At 41.8% G+C, this 18,847-nt stretch overlaps 1 protein-coding gene across 5 annotated transcripts in view; it reads left to right on the plus strand.

Annotated features, from left to right (window-relative positions):
• Positions 1–18,847, plus strand: part of trdmt1 (tRNA aspartic acid methyltransferase 1) — an 84,437-nt gene continuing 65,590 nt past the window's right edge. For 2 of the 5 annotated variants that reach the window (XM_077623770.1, XM_077623771.1), the window contains exon 1: positions 8–452. In XM_077623770.1, coding sequence (XP_077479896.1) covers positions 389–452 — 64 coding nt within the window. In that variant the 5' untranslated portion in view covers positions 8–388. Of the gene's footprint in view, positions 453–18,847 lie in introns of all 5 variants that reach the window. The other 3 variants (XM_077623772.1, XM_077623773.1, XM_077623769.1) reach the window with 3 other exon arrangements.

Consider the following 18,847-nt stretch of genomic DNA (forward strand, 5'->3'; position numbering starts at 1 on the left):
ATCTTATAGGCGAGCAGTACTGCTCGGCCAAGGACCACGAGGAGTCGGCTCCCAACACTGGCCTTTCAAATGAGTGGTGCCTGCTCTTGTTTAGGAAGTGTTCCAAACTCTTTGAAGCTCCTGAACCCGGAAGTAATATCGTATAACCGGCTCCCATGGGGCTATGGGGAAACTGCACGGCTCAGGACATGTTTAGACTCGAAACTCTCTTTCCACATGGTTCTGCCCCTTAAACGTCTCTAGCGTTTTAAATTGGATATCTATAAACTCACCGCTCTCCCCTTTTTGAAAAGATTTTTGACGATCTACCTGCGCATTGGATCGTCCATTTGTAGTACGTTGTGCGGTTAGTGTTTAACATACATTTGAGGAAGACAGAAGTCGAAATATGGAATCTCTTCGAGTACTTGAGCTTTATAGTGGAATAGGTGGGATGCATTATGCCTTAAAAAGTAAGTATCTGTTGTTGTTTTGTATTGTTGTTTATTTCATAGTACGTCACCGCCGAAGTACTGCGGTGCGCTTTTACTGCGGTCAAGTCAGCCGCACTTCGTTTTCGGTTGCCCTCGTCGGTTAGATTTTATAGCAAAGAGGCAGGCAATGACGGGCGCGCGCATGAAAGGAGAAAAAAACGACGACGTCACCGCTGAATCCCACTCGAGCGCTTCGGGCAGTGGATTAAACTCCCTATCATTCGAATTGCAATTTAATTATTTTTTTTGAGGGGAACTCTTCCCCTCAATTGTTGTTGCACCTACTAATAAATGGTCATTGTTAGGTGCACCTCTCCACAAAGATTCAATGCAAGAGTTCCTTGATGCACGACTCAATGATTTGAAGCGTTTAACCTCAAATCTTTGCCAAATTGACAATCATCAGGCCATGTTCATCCTACGCAATTGTCTCTTCATTCCCAAACTTCAATACTTGATGAGAAGCTCCCCGACATTTCGCAACATGAATTGTTTACAGAGTTTCGACCATGTCATAAAAGATTGTTTATCCTCGTTGCTGAATGTTGACTTTTCACAGTCCGCATGGAATCAGTCGAAACTCCCAATTCGTCACGGTGGCATTGGTATCCGTTCCCTTGTTGACTTGTCCCTCCCCTCTTTTCTGTCATCATTCTATTCTACAGTTGAGTTAGACATTGATGGCGCACTAAATGCCTGGAATGAATGTCATTCTTCAACTCCAATACATCTCGGAGTTCAGAAAGAGTGGGACGAAATCAATTGCCTGAGGATGAAAGGCAATTTGATCGATTCCTCGAATCAGTGGGACCGCAGTCGAATATTATCAGCGTCGACGTTTCCCTCCGGGACTTGGTTGAATGCTTTGCCAAGTGTGACTTTGGGCAATAAGCTCTCCCCCGATGAGCTTCGCATCTCGATTGCTCATCGTCTTGGTGTCAAAGTTTGCGACCCGATTCCGTGTAAGTGTGGTCATTCAATAGATAGCCGAGCTCTCCACCCCTTGTCCTGCCGTGTCCAAGCTGGTCGTTTCCCTCGTCACTCCAACATCAACGACATCGTTAAACGCGCACTATGTCAAGCTGGTGTTCCTTCAATCCTCGAGCCAAGTGGCCTGGTGCGTGCAGACGAGCGAAGGCCTGACGGCTTGTCGATCTTTCCATGGAAGATGGGAAAGTGTTTGACGTGGGATGTGACAGTTGTTGATACCTTTTCTCAATCATCAATTGCTTCATCTGCAATAAAAGCGTGCTCAGCTGCGAACAAGGCAGAGTCAATGAAGGCTGTCAAGTATGCACCGCTTGTCGATAGATACTTGTTCCAGCCCATAGCCTTCGAAACTTCAGGTGTATGTGGGGACTCCACTTTGAAGTTTCTGTTAGAAGTAGGTTCCCGGCTCGTGGCTGTTTCAAACGAGCCACGCGAGTGTCAATGGCTGTTACAGCGCATTTCTCTTGCAGTGTGCCGCGGCAATGCATACAGTGTCCTCGACTGTGTGAGGAAGGTGTGAAATTATTTTTTTTCCCACGACAACGCACTCGTAAACAGAACATTTTTTTTAAATTAACTTGGATTAATATATACAGACACACTCAAACATACGTTTAATGTAACTTTACACAAAACTGAATTCTAATTTTGTTTTAATCTTTTTTTTTTTACTTCGTTCTGGCCGGGTTAGTTGTTTGCCATGCCTCCACCCTCACGTTCGCTATCGATGGGCTGTTTGCTGTTGTACTACGTATTCCCTTCAAAATATTCCGGAAATGATGCACACACATATCCTTACAATAGGATAACGCACGGCCACTTGCCAACGAGAAGTAGTCTTGTAGTATTAGCGATCGCTCCGCTGTTTTATGCAAGATATGTACGTAATATTTTTGGCGTTTTATCTGTTTATCTTTTCTCTATTTCGAAATAAATGACCGTATTGCTGCATTGTCTTGCGACATGACATCACGTTGCCATGGCGTCATGACGCCACTGTGCCATTGCATCATGATGTCATCGTGTCACGGCGTCGTCAACTTGCAGTTTCGTGCATGTCGTGTTTTTATGCGCATATAAGCCGTACCCTCGATTCAGTCATTTTTTGTCAGACAAAAGTGGCTTGTATGCGAGTAAATACGGTAAGTTTTATTAAGACTGACTAAACCACCAGCCTTTTGTTTTGAAACAAATCCTATCATTTCTGGGGTTGTTCTAAAGCACATGTCTCAAACCGATTCCACCGAGGGCCACAGTGGGTCCTGGTCTTTGTTCCACCCGATCCAGTGCCGACATTTTAACCAATCAGGTGTCTTCTAAAATAAGTAGCACCTGACTTTAATTAACTGATTACACTTGCAAAAGGTATCCTCTTGTTGAGTTGGAATGAAAACCTGGACCCACTGCGGCCCTTTGAGGACCGGTTTGACACCCCTGTTCTAAAGGAAGTAGGTGTGCACAGCACTGGTAAATTTTATCAATATGCCTGCTCGGGTTAAGCGCAAAATGGATGGCATTTTGGATTAAACTTCTATTAACAAACCCATACACTGGCAGAAGTTTATTGGTTCGTATTCGACGAAATATCTCATGTTGAAGCTGTCTCCAAAAGGACTGACATTTGCACATTGCACAACATGCATGTGCGACTTCAGCGTGACACATGGTGGAATTACTGACTGTAAAACGCACGTAGAAAGACCCAAACACAATGATAAAATTATTTTCATTATGCTGTACTATTTCAATAGTTTGCAAATACAAAATTTCCATTAATGTAAAAACATGATAATAACAGTTTGATTTAAAGTGTCCTACATTTTTTTTTTTACATTTTATATCGATTTTGTGTAAATCACACTCACTCCAGAAGAACTCCGGAAATGGGACAAGGTACTCCTGAAATGGGGTCGACAGAGGCTGGCAGCTCTGAAAAGGTGTACAATGAACAGGAGGTAATCTACCATCACTTGTGCTGATTTAGGCTCAATAGGTCAAATGACCTGGGAGCTACTGAAGAAATCAGGTGCCAATAACAGTAATAAATTAATAATTAATATAGTGTGCTGTTGAAGAACTAAAGGGTGTTCAATAAACAGAAGGTAATCTGCTGATTTAGGCTCAATAGGTCAAATCACCTGGGAGATAATGAAGAAATTAGGTGATAGGTTCACCAATAGGCATTCCCAAATACAGGCACAAATAAAGAAGAAAGACAAATTTCTGGGTTTTTCTTGCAAGAAGAAATCAAACCGTTCAGGTCTAGACCCAGGTTCGTTCTGGCGTCATACGCTTCTTTTCCTTGTTGGGACTTGCATGGACTTCAAGGACTCTAGTTACAATGGACGTCTCAACTCTCAAGGGAGGGGTGGGAAACAGAAGTGAGACGTCAAATATTCAAAACAACTTAAGGTCATGTGCAGCTAAAGGATCTTCTCCACATTCCAGCAGTCCAAGTGGATTCGGCTTCCCTTTTGTTTAGTCTAATTAAGGAGTAAAGCATTTACTTCGTTGCAAGCAGTTTAGATGTAGTAAGCGAAGCACTTTCTTCATTGCAAGCAGATATAAAATAATGAAAGACTAATAACCCTAACATTAGGTGCTAATAACAGTAATGACTTAATAATTAAATGGTGTGTGGTTGAAAAACTAAAATGTGTTCGATAAACAGAAGGTAATCTACGATCATTTATGTTGATTTGGGCTCAATGGGTCAAATGGCCTGAGAGATACTGAAAAATTGTGTTAATAATAAATAATAATAATAATAAATTAATAATTAATAAAAGGTGTGTGTGTGGTTAAAAAACTAAAATGTGTTCGATAAACAGAAGGTAATCCATTATATTTTCTGTAAATTTGGACTCAATACTTAAAATGGCTTGGGGGGGCTGTAGAACAAAATAGGTGCCTAATAACAGGAATAAATTAATAATTAATAAATGCAATATGTCGTTGAAAAAAATCAGTGTTCGATAATCATAAGGTAATCAATTATCTTCTGTAAATTTGGTGTTAATACGCCAAAAGACTTGTTAGCTGTTGAAAAAAAATAGGTGTTAATAGCAGTAATAAATTAAAACTAATAAATTGTGTGTTTTTGAAAAACTAAGAGGTGTTCGAAATAACGAAACGTAATTACATATATTTGCTGTAAATTTGGTGTCAATACCTCAAAAGACTTGAATTGAATTGATTGCTTCTGTAGATTTTTTTGTACACAATGTGATAGTCGTATGCTGCCAGTATTATTGCCCATCTCTGAATGGGTGCAGCTGCCAGTATAGGAAGACTCTTATGTTAAACAAAAAGTGTCAGCAGGGGGCGGTGGTCAGTTGCAAGAGTGAAATGTCTCCTCCACAAATACTGATGGAACTTTTTGACCCCATAGATGAGCCCCAAAGCCTCCTTCTCAATTTGTGAATATTTTTTTCCTGCTGGGGACAGCGTGCGTGAAGCGTAGGCTATGGGCCTCTCCTCCCCATTTGGCATAGTGTGTTGAATGACTGCCCCTATGCTATTTGAAGAGGCATCACATGCTAATGTGAGTGGTAGGGTTGAATCGTAATATGCCAATACCTGATCACTTGTTAAAAGTCTTTTGCACTTCACAAATGCTGCCTGCTCTTTAGCAGTCCATTCCCAGTTAACACTTTCTCTAAGTAACATGTGCAGAGGAGCAAGCACTGTGCTTTGCATCGGAACAAATTTGCCATAATAGTTAACAAGTCCCCAAAACACTTGTAACTCTTTTACATTAGTTGGAGCTGGTGCTTCCTGTATGGCTCTGACCTTTTTTTGCTGGGCGGATGCCATGCTGGTGCAAAACATGTCCCAGATATTCAATTTGTTCCTTGTCAAATTCACACTGAGCGTTTTACTCGCAGACCGTTTTCTTGCAGACGTTTCAGCACATTTTCCAAGTTGCAGTTGTGTTCCTCTTTGCAGCGCCCGTTGATGAGCAAATCATCCAAGTAGACGACTACTGGTAAATCTTTCATGATATTCTCCATAACGCGTTGGAAAATGGAGGGGGCAGAGCAGGGCATTGATGCATCTCTCTTTAGTACTGGCACTGTTGGTGCTGCCCACTCACTGTGCTTCACTGGTGAAATTATGTTTGCATTTTCCAGTCTCTTTAGCTCATTTTCCACCTTTTTTTTCATGGCAAACGGAAGTGGTCGGTGTTTGCAAAACCTTGGAGAAATCTCCCTCTTCACCGCAATAGCGGCTTTAATGTCCTTGAGTGTGCCCAGCTCATCCTTGAACACTTCACTGTATTTGTCCAAAATGTCTTTAACAGTTTGCTTTGTCACATTCACATACTTGATGCATTTCCAGTTCAGCTTTAACTGTCTGAGCCAGTTTCTTCCACAGAGGGATGCTCCTTTCCCTTCACAACTAACAGTGACATTTCCACTTCTTGATCCTCATATTTTACTTTGGCCATGAACTGTCCCAAAACCTGAATGCTCCCCCCATTGTAAGCTTTAAGCTTCACCTTTGCGGGCTGTAAAGGCAAATGTGCAAACATTTTGCTATAGGTTGCTGGTGAAATGACACTTCTTGCTGCTCCGGTGTCTATTTCCATGTCAAGAGACACCCCATCAATAGTGAATGTGGTCCTGTATAGCTCATCATTATCACTACTGACTGTCATGATGGCAAACTCTTCTTGTTCTGCCTCTACATTTGCAGTCAAATATTTTGTGTCTTTGCTCTGAAACTTCCTGCTCGGAGGTGGATGTTGGGATATCTGTGTTTTTGTGCGACATGCTTTCCTCAGGTGTCCTATTTTCCCACAGTTGTGACACTTTGATTCTTTGAAACAACGTTCATTGGCATTGTGATTTTTGCCCTTACATCTGTAACATGCTTTAGTTTTGTCTGTCTTTACCTTGTGAATTGCTCCCGTACCGACAAGTTCACCATCAGCTCCTCTTAGCTGTCGTCTGTCTTGGTCAGCAGTCTCCATATTGAGTGCAATTTCAAAAGCTTCAGCAAATGTGAGTCCATCCTCAGAAAGCAATCTTTGGCACATTTCATTTTTGATTCCACTCACGAACCTGTCTCGCAGTGCCGATCCAAATTCGCGCCAAACTCACAATTTGCTGCTTGTTGCTTTAGTTCTGCTACATACTGTGCCACAGTTTGATTCGTCTTTTGATTACATTTGTTAAAACGGAATCTTTCTGCGACCAATATTGGCTTTGGCTCAACATTTTCCTTAAATCCTCACATTGTCATCGAAAGATTTATCTTTGGGCTTCTCCGGTTGGACCAAGTACCTCAAAAGTCCGTATGTGGTAGCTCCCATTACGCTTAGCAACACGGCTATATACTTCTCTGGGTCGATGTCGTTAGCATCAAGGAACTGCTCCAACCGCTCGATATATGCGGTCCACGGCGCATTTTCAGGCATATATTCATCAACCTTGCCGATTTGGGCCATTGTACTCACTAGTACAATGTACTAGTACCAGTAGTGTCTCTTTTGTCTTTTTCCCTCCGCAATTTATCCTCGTCGCCAGTTGTACTGTATTGAAGAAGAGAGCCAGGACACAGTCATCCGTTTAACGTCTTTTACTTTGAACGAAGAATGCAACAATGCGGACACCCAAGTACGCATGCGCCACCGTGCAACAGGTGGACTGAACGAACTTATTCCTAATAGGTTGGAATACACCACAATTGGCATTACACAAGCAGAGCTGCCAACCTCCGTCGACCCCATTTCAGGAGTATCCTTGTCCCATTTCCGGAGTTTAGCCGCAGTGAATGCGATTCACGCAAAATCGATATGCGCTGAAGTCGCACAAGATAAATCATTCGTCAGAACTTGTAACTCGGATGATTCAAAATGCACTCTTCGGGTTAACAGTGCAGTTGAATCAAGATGGTGGAAGCCGTAGCGATGGTGTGAATTTTGAGGCATTTAAAATGGAAATTTGGTACTTTTCTGAAATGGTTGCTTAAAAAAAATGTACCATGTATCTTTCGATGGTTCATATTACTCCAATTGCTGTCACTTTCGAACAAGAAATACAATGAAAAAAAATCAATATTAGTGAGTTAGCTTAGCGTTGCGATGTTCTTTGATAGCTGTGGGACACCCCATCTACCCAGATACTCCGGTCAGAGAGTGAGACGAAGGCACAGATGATTCTTCAGCTTATTTTATATCAAATCCAAGTAATTGACAATGTAGGGCAGGGGTCTCAAACTTGCGGCCCGCGGGCCAACTGCGGCCCGCGGGACGATAATTTGCGGCCCCCGTCTTAATATGAAAGATCGATTTATTTATTTTTAATTTTTTTTTTTTTTTTTTTTTTTTTTTTTTTTTTTTTTTTTTTTTTTTTTTTTTTTTTTACCCCTTTCCCCATGATGGCGCCGTTTAAGTGGCAGCCAGCGGCAGTAGCTCTGTCCACTCATGTTTTTCTTGTTTTACAGCATGTTTTACATGAAAAATTAGAGGGAACATTGACATGCACCTGCTTGTGGCAGGTGTGATACTGGTGTGCCGATAGCGAGCAATGATGATGTCGTGACCGGATGATTCGCCTAAAGACGTTTCGCCGACGGACGTTTGACAGACGGACAGGTCGTACTAGTATTTGTTAGTTTAATGATTAAATACAAATACTAGTATTTGTATTTAATCATTAAATGCTGTTTTCAGCTGGATTTGACCGAATTTGAGAGCATTTTGAGCCGTTTGGCGAATGGACGTCTATAGACGTTTTTTTGCCTCCATCGCGATATCATCCAGTATTTGTATTTAATCATTAAATGCTGTTTTAGGATGGATTTGACCCGATTGCTGTCATTTTACGGCTCGGTTCTGCTACATCTGCCTGCCCAAGAGTGCTTATTCCCGGACTGCCATTGATGGTAGACGAACATTGATTTTTACTATAATTTGGACAACACCGGCGGCGGGCCGGATTAAAAATCCTAACGGGCCGTATATGGCCCGCGGGCCGAGGTTGAAAAACTTGTACACACACGATCCGGCGGGGCGAGCGTTCGAATCCCGTTTCGGCAAAACCTCCGTTCGGCCGAATGAACGTTCGGTGGAACGTCCATTCGGCGACCTGCCCGTCTGTCAAACGTCCGTCGGCGAAACGTCTTTAGGCGAATCATCCGAGGACCGATGATGTCGCTCACACTGGTACTCAGTGCGCTCAGGGAGGTTGTCTTTCTGCTCAGACCAACAAAAAATTAGAGGGAACTTTGGTTCGGAGCTGAATGAACCAATCACGGTGAGGTATACGGCTCTGGAGGGCGGGACATTGGCCGGGCTGTCCAGTGCCTCGCTCACTCACTCATTCATTCCTCCAAATCAGCTGGGCGGAGGAGAAGCCGTGAGGCTGATCACTCCGCTCGGCGCGCACACTCCTCCGCTGCTCTCAGCATAGAACTGAATGTTTTATCAGTGCTTTTCTTGTGGAAATCCTGATGCGGCCCAGTCTCACCCAGACTCGGCGTCTAGCGGCCCCCAGGTAAATTGAGTTCGAGACCCCTGATGTAGGGCATTCCTCTTGGACAACACATTCCAGTCAACTTTGATGAACACTGAATCAAACTCTGTTGGAAACGTTTGCGGTGCTCTCTACTAAAGACTACAACTCAAACTACAACTATAGGACCCCAAGCTGTCCGCCCTAGGTGCCTGATCCAAAACACGGATATAACCTGCCTTTTAATGAAAACAACGGAAAACATAGGACATATATAACAATCAAAGTGGAATTTTGTTTTATTTCAAAATCAAGGCTACACGCATCTGGCCAGTCAAAGCACATTGAACTAGATTTATACGTCAGCGCCCTAGGTAAGATGGATGTGCCCCGAGCGAGCAGTGACGGAAACGTGAGGTTTTTTTTACGTTTTATACAAGATATGTACGTTTTTTTCTTGAATTTCATTCATAGACGTCAAAATAAATTTTATTTAGCGTTTTATCTCTTTATCTTTTCTCTATTTTGAAATAAATGAAAGCATCAGCCGAATTTGTGATGTCACGCATCGATGCAACGGCGCCATCTTGAAGTGACATCATCGTGTCGCATCGACGTCAATTTGTATTTTTTTTGCATGTCGTGTATTTATGCGCATAAAGCCGTACCCTCGATCCAGTCATCATTTTTTTTGTCGGACAAAAGCGGCTTGTATGCGAGTAAATACGGTAAATAATTTTATGATCATTTTCTCTCTTTTCTGTTTCTCACATCTTACGTACAAAATTTGGACATGGGTTTAGTTGGTAGATGTGTGCGGACTGTGGAACGAATGAGAGAATTTACATATACAGTGGGGCAAATAAGTATTTAGTCAACCACCAATTGTTATCCTAAGATTAGAGAGGCCTGTAATTGTCAACATGGGTAAACCTCAACAATGAGAGACAGAATGTGGAAAAAAAACAGAAAATTGATTTTTAAAGAATTTATTTGCAAATCATGTTGGAAAATAAGTACAGTGGTACCTCGACATAAGATCGTAATCCGTTCCGAGACTGAGCTCGTATGACGAGGTTCTCGTAACTCGAGCGGACGTTTCCCATTGAAATGAATGGAAAAAAAAATAATTCGTTACAGCCCTCTGAAAAATTCCAAAAACAGGATATTGGATTGGAAAAAATGTTTTATTTCTTCTAATTCCCCATCTATTAACAAAGTAACACATAACTAGTGGTTTAATAGAAATAAAATGTGTTTAATCTAACTAAAATTGGGCGGATTTCGCCGAGGGGAGAAGGGCACAAAAGGGGCGGGGGCTTCGGGTTTTTTTTCCCACACAATGCACTCGTAAACGGAACAAACACTCCACCCTCGCGTTCGCTATCGATGGGCTGTTTGCTGTTGTACTATTCCCTTCAAAATATTCCGAAAATGATGCACACAAATGTCCTCACAATTGGATAACGCACGACCACTTGCCAACGAGCAGCAGTCTTTTATCAGCGATCGCTCCGCTGCTCATGGGAGCTTCGGGGGCGCTGGCTAGCGGCGCCCTTTTAGCTTGTAGCATCTGTGTTCGCATCCCCTCGAACGGCGCCTATGATAGAGTTGCTACCGTGGATGCTATTGCGGGGAGTTGCGAGCCAGTGCCCCTGATGTTCTTATGAGCAGCCAACGAGCAGCAGTCTTTTATCAGCGATCGCTCCGCTGCTCATGGGAGCTTCGGGGGCGCTGGTTAGCGGCTCCCTTTTAGCTTGGAGCATCTGTGTTCGCATCCCCTCGAACAGCGCCTATGATAGAGTTGCTACCGTGGATGCTATTGCGGGGAGTTGCAAGCCAGTGCCCCTGATGTTCTTATGAGCAGCGAACGAGAAGTAAAATAATACTCCTCGTATTAGATAAAAATAACAGGAAATGCAGAAGCTGAGCTTACCCACGTATTGATTGTGGGTTAAGTTTTATTCTGAGAAAGAGTGCCATTGCCTGTCGGCGTTGTGTGCACGAGTATACTTCATTACCCAGAAAGCCCTCTTTTCCCCGCGCATGCGCGTTGTGCGTTTCCTGGTCTGAATAACTCATTCGGTGCTCGTAAATATTGTTATACACGAAAGATATGCAAAAAAGACAGTGCCATGGCCACCTGGCTTGGTCGCATCACGAAATTTTGATCGCATGACGGGCGAATTATTCGATCGAAATTTCCGTCGTAAGACGAGAATATTGTAAGACGAGAATATTGTATGACGAGCGGTCGTGTGACAAGGTACCACTGTATTTGGTCAATACCAAAACTTCCTCTCAATACTTTTATGTACCCTTTGTTGGCATTAACGGAGGCCAAACACTTTTCTGTAACTCTTCACAAACTTTTTACACTCTCTTGCTGGTATTTTTGGCCCATTCCGACTTGCAGATCTCCTATAGAACAGTGATGTTTTGGGACTGTCTTTGGGCAACATGGACTTTCAACTCCTTCCACAGATTTTTTATGGGGTTGATATCTGGAGACTGGCAAGGCAACTCCAGGACCTTGAAATGCTTCTTACGAAGCCACTCCTTTGTTGCCCTGGCTGTGTTTGGGATCATTGTCTTGCTGAAAGACCCAGCCATGTCTCATCTTCAATGTCCTTGGTGATGGAAGGAGATTTTCACTCAAAATCTCTCGATACATCTCTCCTCATTCATTCTTTCCTTTACACAGATCAGTTGTCCTGGTCCCTTTGCAGAAAAACAGACCCAAAGCATGATGTTTCCACCCCCATGCTTCACATTGGGTATGGTGTCCTTTGGAGGCAATTCAGTATTCTTTCTCCTCCAAACGCGAGAACCTGTGTTTCTACCAAAAAGTTCTATTTTGGTTACATTTGACCATAACATATTCTCCCAGTCCTTTTTTGGATCATCCAAATGCTTTCTAGCGAACCGCAGACAGGCCTGGATGTTTACTGGCTTCAGCAGGGCGACACGTCTGGCAGTGCAGGATTTCAGTCCCTGGCGGCGCATTGTGTTACTGATAGTAGCCTTTGTTACTTTGGTCCCAGCTCTCTGTAGGTCATTCACTAGGTCCCCCGTGTGGTTCTGGGATTTTTGCTCACCGCTCTTGTTATTATTTTGACGCCACGGGGTGAGAGCTTGCATGGAGCCCCAGATCGAGGGAGATTATCAGTGGTTTTATGTCTTCCATTTTCTAATAATTGCTCCCACAGTTGATTTCTTTACACCAAGCGTTTTCCCTATTGCAGATTCAGTCTTCCCAGCCTGGTGATGGTCTACAATTTTGTCTCTGGTCTCCTGCGACAGTTCTTTGGTCTATGCCATAGTGGAGTTTGGAGTGTGAGAGACTGAGGTTGTTGACAGGTGTCTTTTATACCGATAATGATTTAAATCAGATGCTATTAATACAGGTAACGATTGGAGAACTCGTTAGAAGTTAGACCTTTTTGATAGCCAGAAATCTTGCTTGTTTGTAGGTGACCAAATACTTATTTATCCACTCTAATTTGGAAATAATTTCTTTAAAAATCAAACAATCAGATTTTCTGTTTTTTTCCTCACATTCTGTCTCTCATGGTTGAGGTTTACCCATGTTGACAATTACAGGCCTGTCTAATCTTTTCAAGTAGGAAAACTTACACAATTGGTGGTTGACTAAATACTTATTTTCCCCACTGTAAAACATACTTCTACTTACACATTTTTCAAGTTACGAAAAAAGCTATGGAACCAATTAATTTCGTAATTAGAGGTATGACTGTACCTCAATTATCGTCGGAAACCCTCGCGAAAAGTGAAAAACTTTTCTTTGCACAATTCTTGATTCCACCTGTTTGCTTTGGATCCATTGTTGTTCACTTTGTATTATGCATTGACTAACGGGGAAAAAACACCGGAAAATGCAACGCTCCGCCCAGTGCTCGTAGATATCTGTTATACGTATACAAAGAGATGCGACAAAAAAGACTGCGCTAAAATCATAAACAGCCTCTCATGTCTTCGCTACCTGTTTTTCTCGTATCTCAAAATTTGTCTCGTATCTCGAGATAATTATATGCTTGAAATTTTACTCGTATCTCGAATTACTTGTATGTCGGGGTGCTCGTATGTCGAGGTACCACTGTACAGTCTTCATATGTTTGTAGCTGTAATATTTAATAAATACACATCTTGATAATTGTACTTGTGTACTTGTATTTATGCATAGGTGCAAAAACATGTAATATGGTAGTAATAAGGGTGATCCTACTTCACGTTCTTTCGATTATTGGGAGGGAGGAACGGAGGGAGAGAGGAACGGAGGGAGAGAGAGACTGGACGACAACACACTCGTAACATAACATAGTCATAAATTTAATTTATATGAAATTAGATTACGATACACACTTAAAAATAAGTTAATCTTACTGTTGGAATAATGATTCAAACCTTTTAAATCATTATTAGTAATATTTAATTAAAAAAGGAAAAACATCTTGCAACAAATTCTGCTTACAACTTGCAAGGAGATGCCTTGTGACGTCGTCTCAGTCCACAGTGCATTCTGAATTGCAGTAACTGAATCATTGTATTTAATCGCGACATTCGAAAAACATGTTTATGTAATCAGTACAATAACACCCTAGATGTTTAGAAAAACAACAGTGTGAGGAATGCATTATAAGGTAAACAAAGCAGTATTATAATGTAAGCAAAGCCGTATTTTCAAATCTGCTGCTGGAGTCTCGTCATAACAGTCTCATTGGGTCCTGCCGGAGAAGTGTCCTCGAGCTTTGGCCTTGAGGAGACGATGATGTGGAGGAAAAATGTCCATGTTCCCATGACTGTTTATAGCCTTACTACTTATTTAAAAAAATGCTTACAACACATATAGAATATTCCATAATAATTCTAACATTCCCTCCTTTTACTATATGTTTGTTATTCATTTTATGACAAATCCAAAAAGAGACAGGGATATATCCGTTGGCTGTTTTAATTTTACCCGCTTAGGCTACTCGTTCGGCAGGTCTGAAAAGCAGAAAACAAGATCATTTTCGCCCAATTCATCCTCGGAATTACCATGCTCCTGGAATTCACTGTTGGTGTCAGCACGTTTCATCAGTAGGGGATATAATTCATGCAATTTGGAATTTGTAGGGGCAATCGCAGTGGTTATAAGTCGGCTTATCAAAGATCTTAAGCAGGGAATAATACAACACCCACATAATGTCAAAAATCGTAGCAAAAAGGGCTACGGAAAATGCCACAAATTAGGCCAAATCATTATTACTATGCCACAAATCTGTCAGCGGATAATAATTCTACTCCAGGATGCTTTTTCATCTTGCGGTTTAGGGTCTGCAGGCCATCGTTGGCCCTGGTGTGGGACCCAGTGGGGGGGCGTGTTGTTGAGTGCAACATTTTCAAACATTGCATACGCCCCCTGCTCCTTCAAGAAGCATTTCAACCGCTGCACGATCCTGGAACGCCATCAGACTAGTGGCTGCCAGTTGTTCCTTTATCGCCACAAATCCCTGTTCAGTATAATTTCCAAGTTTTTGGACATTGTAATGCAGGTAATTTATCCAATCAACATTTTTGTTTGGAATAATTAAATGAAAAATAGACTCCCAACCTGCTGCGATCTGATTAGCCAACTTATACTCATCTGGTACGCCCCGTGGATGCCAATCGCATCAATGTATGTCGGATCATCCTCTCTCCATGCCGATCGACGCCGTCGCGAGGGGCCCGCCATCATACCGGATTTCTGTGCAGCCCATTGTATCTCCTCTACTGTAGATGGAAAACAGACACTGGTAATAGCAGTGAGACCAAGGCACAAAGTCCTGCATTTTGGCAGGAGTCGTATAATTTGTTTTGACCCCACCACCACCATAGGTCAGAACGTGGAATCAGGGGTGCAGTCTGTTTTAGGACGTGGGCACACCACGTCACATTTATCGCTCCCAGTGCCGGACCGTGCCCTGTGAGGTCTAAACAGGTAAAATGATTAAACGCGACATGTGTTGAAAAGTTAGGCTTGTCCTTCGCTGCCGTTGTAACTGGGTAGACATTATTACATTTTGGGCTTACATCTTCTTTTGTCATTATCTCCTTTACACAATCGGGAGTAATTTGTAAGGGCACTACTCGTAAGAGAGGGCGGGGCCCCATACATGTTATGCAGGTTTGATTTATAGTAATAGCTGCATTTTCCATCAACAGCAACCAATTATTTCTTACCGCCTCCCGTTTGGGAACTCCCCGTTACAGAAATGAATTCTCTGGTTATCTCAGATTTTAATTTTACTATGGCGGATCCGGGTGTTTCCATCTCTGACGACCTTCCCACCGTCTCCATAGACATGGTTCTCCACCTGCCCATGGACTTAGGAAAAACGTCAGACAAGGATCCACAAGTTAATTTGTCAGTCTGAATTATGATTTGTAATGCCCCCACCGTATGGGTTAATTTTATCGAAGGCCTGATGGTTTTTTCGCACGCGTGTGTCATCCAATCTAGACCAGTTTCTGCAACAAGGTTTCCCCAATCTGTTTTAGGACTGTTATGTACCACACATATTCTATAAAATCCATGTGTATCCTTTGAAATGGATATGTAGCTTTTGTAGCTTGACATAAGGGGGAATCGCCCGTGTTTTGGCCATATATCTGCATATAAATTGAAGATATAACCTCCCCCTCTTTTGAGGCATGAAATTTACCATGACTCAAAATGGCAGCCCTCCTAGATAAGTCTTTTGTTTTTGTTTAGCCCCCCAGGTTCCCAAAATTTCCCATTGCAGAAATCAAAAAATTTCATTTGGCGAAATTCTTTTCTTTTTGTTTCTGTCCTACTCTGCCACCGCCGTCTTCGAAAGGCTCATCAGCGATTTCAGAAATATTCCACCTTGATACTAGAATATTGATATATCTTGGTGGCCAGCCAATTAAAACACAAAAGACAGACACTCATCCACGCTCGCACTCATAATCAAGGAATTTGCTTTGAGTGCTCCCCCAATCATCCATAATTTTGGTTTGTTGGAGTAAAACTGGAGTACCCAGAGAAAACCTACGAATTCTTGAGGACACCAGGAATACTCCACACTCCGGAAGGTCTGGATCCACTCTGCATTAGTAGATCCTCGAACCGCAAGATTGATGCCTGAAGAAACTAGATAATTAATGTATTAGATTCACATGCCACATATCTAAAAATAGAAATTTGTTCAATTGCCACCGCCCCTTACCCCAGTCAGTCAGCATGTAGACTGCCATGCGAGTGGCTGTGATTAACTATCTATTCGCCAATAATGCAATAACGGAAAAGTTGTGACACATTGAAACACACACACACCCCCTTTTAGTATTTTAACCGTTTGTAAAAACTTTATCTCCATGTTCTGGATTAAGTTACACCCCCTTTCAATGTTATCGAATTTTGCCCATTCTAGTCAAGCCATCTACTTAAAGCATCTGTCCAAGGTTGATATTTTATAATGTGGAGATGTTATTTTTAAACCATAGACATTATTTCATCACTTGTTTCACACCATGAAAGGCCCCACCTGAATTTAGATTTTTTTTTTTTTAGATATTCCCCTTTATCTAAGCTTGTTATTGCCAATCGTTATCACCGTAACATTCAGGTGTATTAACCCCATAATTGCAATGCAGTAAGTTTTGGCTAAATTCTTAATTTGTATGCCCCTAAAGTAATAGACAGTAATAACGTCCCAATAGTCATCAATATGACCTATACCAAAGCATATTCCCCCTCTAGGTCAAACAGGGAACCCCTTTTGTGCACTTAAAGACGCTCCATGTTTCTTCTAGGGAAACTATGCCTATCCTTAACCAATTATCTTATCTACCCCAGCCAGGTTCAATTTACCTAACAATTTGGACGAATGCCATGAAATTTCTCATTTCCGCATTGTTAATTTCATGTCTGATTTCTTTAACAAACAAATAACTCTTAATACCCAAGACATAAATTGCAAATCACCCATACTATGTTTACTTAAGATAAGAGCCATTTCTTATAGCTCCCTGTTACCACAAGAAAAATCTACAATAATTAAATTAGAGAAATCCACCTTTTACTAGGCATTTCCTAATTACAATTTTCAATGCTTAACAAAGGACCCACAAATTGTCACCAATATGCCATAATATTGTAAAAAAAATCAATTCATTTTTCTTTAACCAGCCAATCTCCTATATTAAAGTATTTTGAACAATCCAACCATTCAAAAACAGTAATAATATCGTTTTATCCTCCAAAACTAGCTCTCTTCAATTAAGAGCCCTTTGAACTTCACAAAACAAAAAATAAAATAAAAATAATAGTATTATTCCCAATTCCAAAGCTTTTACCAAATCAATCTTTGCCAAACAGATTTTCTATCACTTCGAAAGACATTTCTGATTAAATCCCAAAAATAAATGCGAAGATAATCGCGGAACCCTGCATCCCTTGCAGACCATGTTTTGTTCTTATTCTGAAATGTTTAAACGGAAGCGCGCCCTTAGCCGCTGACTGTGACCTTCACGCTCGCTGCAGAAGCAGCATTCTTATCTTTTGTTTACAAATTCCAAAACGCTCTCTTTTCTTTTTGTGCACAATGCTTCGCCTCCTGTTCCCAATCAATTATATTTTTAGAGAAGACTAAATTAATAAACTAAATTAATTACTCTCCCGATATCCAACTATATCACCATAGTTTGCCAAGACCCCATAATCACAATATGCTGCAAGCATAACTATATCATAGCAAAAACCCATTTCTGCCCTCAAGTTTGCTTCAGCGCCCTCAAGGCCAATTATTGTAATATTCTCCACGGAAGGGGTCCCCCAAAAATTTCAGTCGCTTGTGCGGTCCGCGCGCACACTATACTGTATTATAATGTCTAACACCATCAAATCAGCCGCACCAAAACAGAGCGCTTCCCCCGCAATCGAAGCATTATTCGGCAAGTTTAGAGTATGACCAAAACGCAGTTTTGGCAACCCCGCTAAACATTTAACTGGCTGTTTTGTATTTCTGTTAACCAAAATATTCCCGCTAGCAGACGGGAACGAACCCAGGGTAAGCCACAATAAGCCATTTCATTCCAGTACATTGACAGTACATTTAGTGACCATTAACAAAGTATGCCTAGCAGCATCACACAAAAATTTTAATTGCATCCCATTCACGAACAGTGTGATTTCAGGTTTAATTGTATCAAGTGCCAATATCTCCGCTAAATTTAGTTCCACTTCCCTCTGCTCAAATCCATTGCTCGTTTTGAGCAGGCCCCCCCCGACTAGTCATGCTGATTGACCTTCACTTTTAGAGGCCCTGTTATTTGGGCAATCGCGGGATATATGACCTATTTTCCCACAGATCCAACAGATTTTCTCTCTGTTACCTCGATTTCTGTTGAACTTCCCTGCATATTTTTTTCCATTATCCCTGTTAAAAGGTTTACACTCCCACCCCTTATTTTGGTAAAAAATCCCGTCCTCGTTAGAGGGTGCCCCCCCCTTTCTTTTCCCTTTCTTTTTTAAAACCTCTTCAGCATGGACCGCCTGATTTACGTATTGTTCAAGCGTGCCCGTAGGCCTGTCTACCCAGTGTTTTTCAATCCATTCCCTAAGCGTATAATTTGAATGAGCATGCAACACATTTTTTAGCTGCTCCTGATAAAGGCTGCCCACCGCGTGGTCTTCAGCGATGCCGCTGTTGGCCTTAAAACAAGCCGTCATCCTGATTTGATATTCTGAAAAAGGCTCACCATCCCTCTGCTTAGCTCTGCTGATCACGGTATAATTAGCTTTTGTTTTAAACTTCCCCGTAACCTGATCAATCAGTTCATGCACTCTCAAATTCAAATCACGACCGTCATGACACAACGGGCCACCATCAGCTTTTGGATTCCAATCACCTCTAA

The sequence above is a fragment of the Stigmatopora argus genome, chromosome 17 (assembly GCF_051989625.1).
Source record: "Stigmatopora argus isolate UIUO_Sarg chromosome 17, RoL_Sarg_1.0, whole genome shotgun sequence".
In the NCBI taxonomy this organism is placed as follows: domain Eukaryota; kingdom Metazoa; phylum Chordata; class Actinopteri; order Syngnathiformes; family Syngnathidae; genus Stigmatopora; species Stigmatopora argus.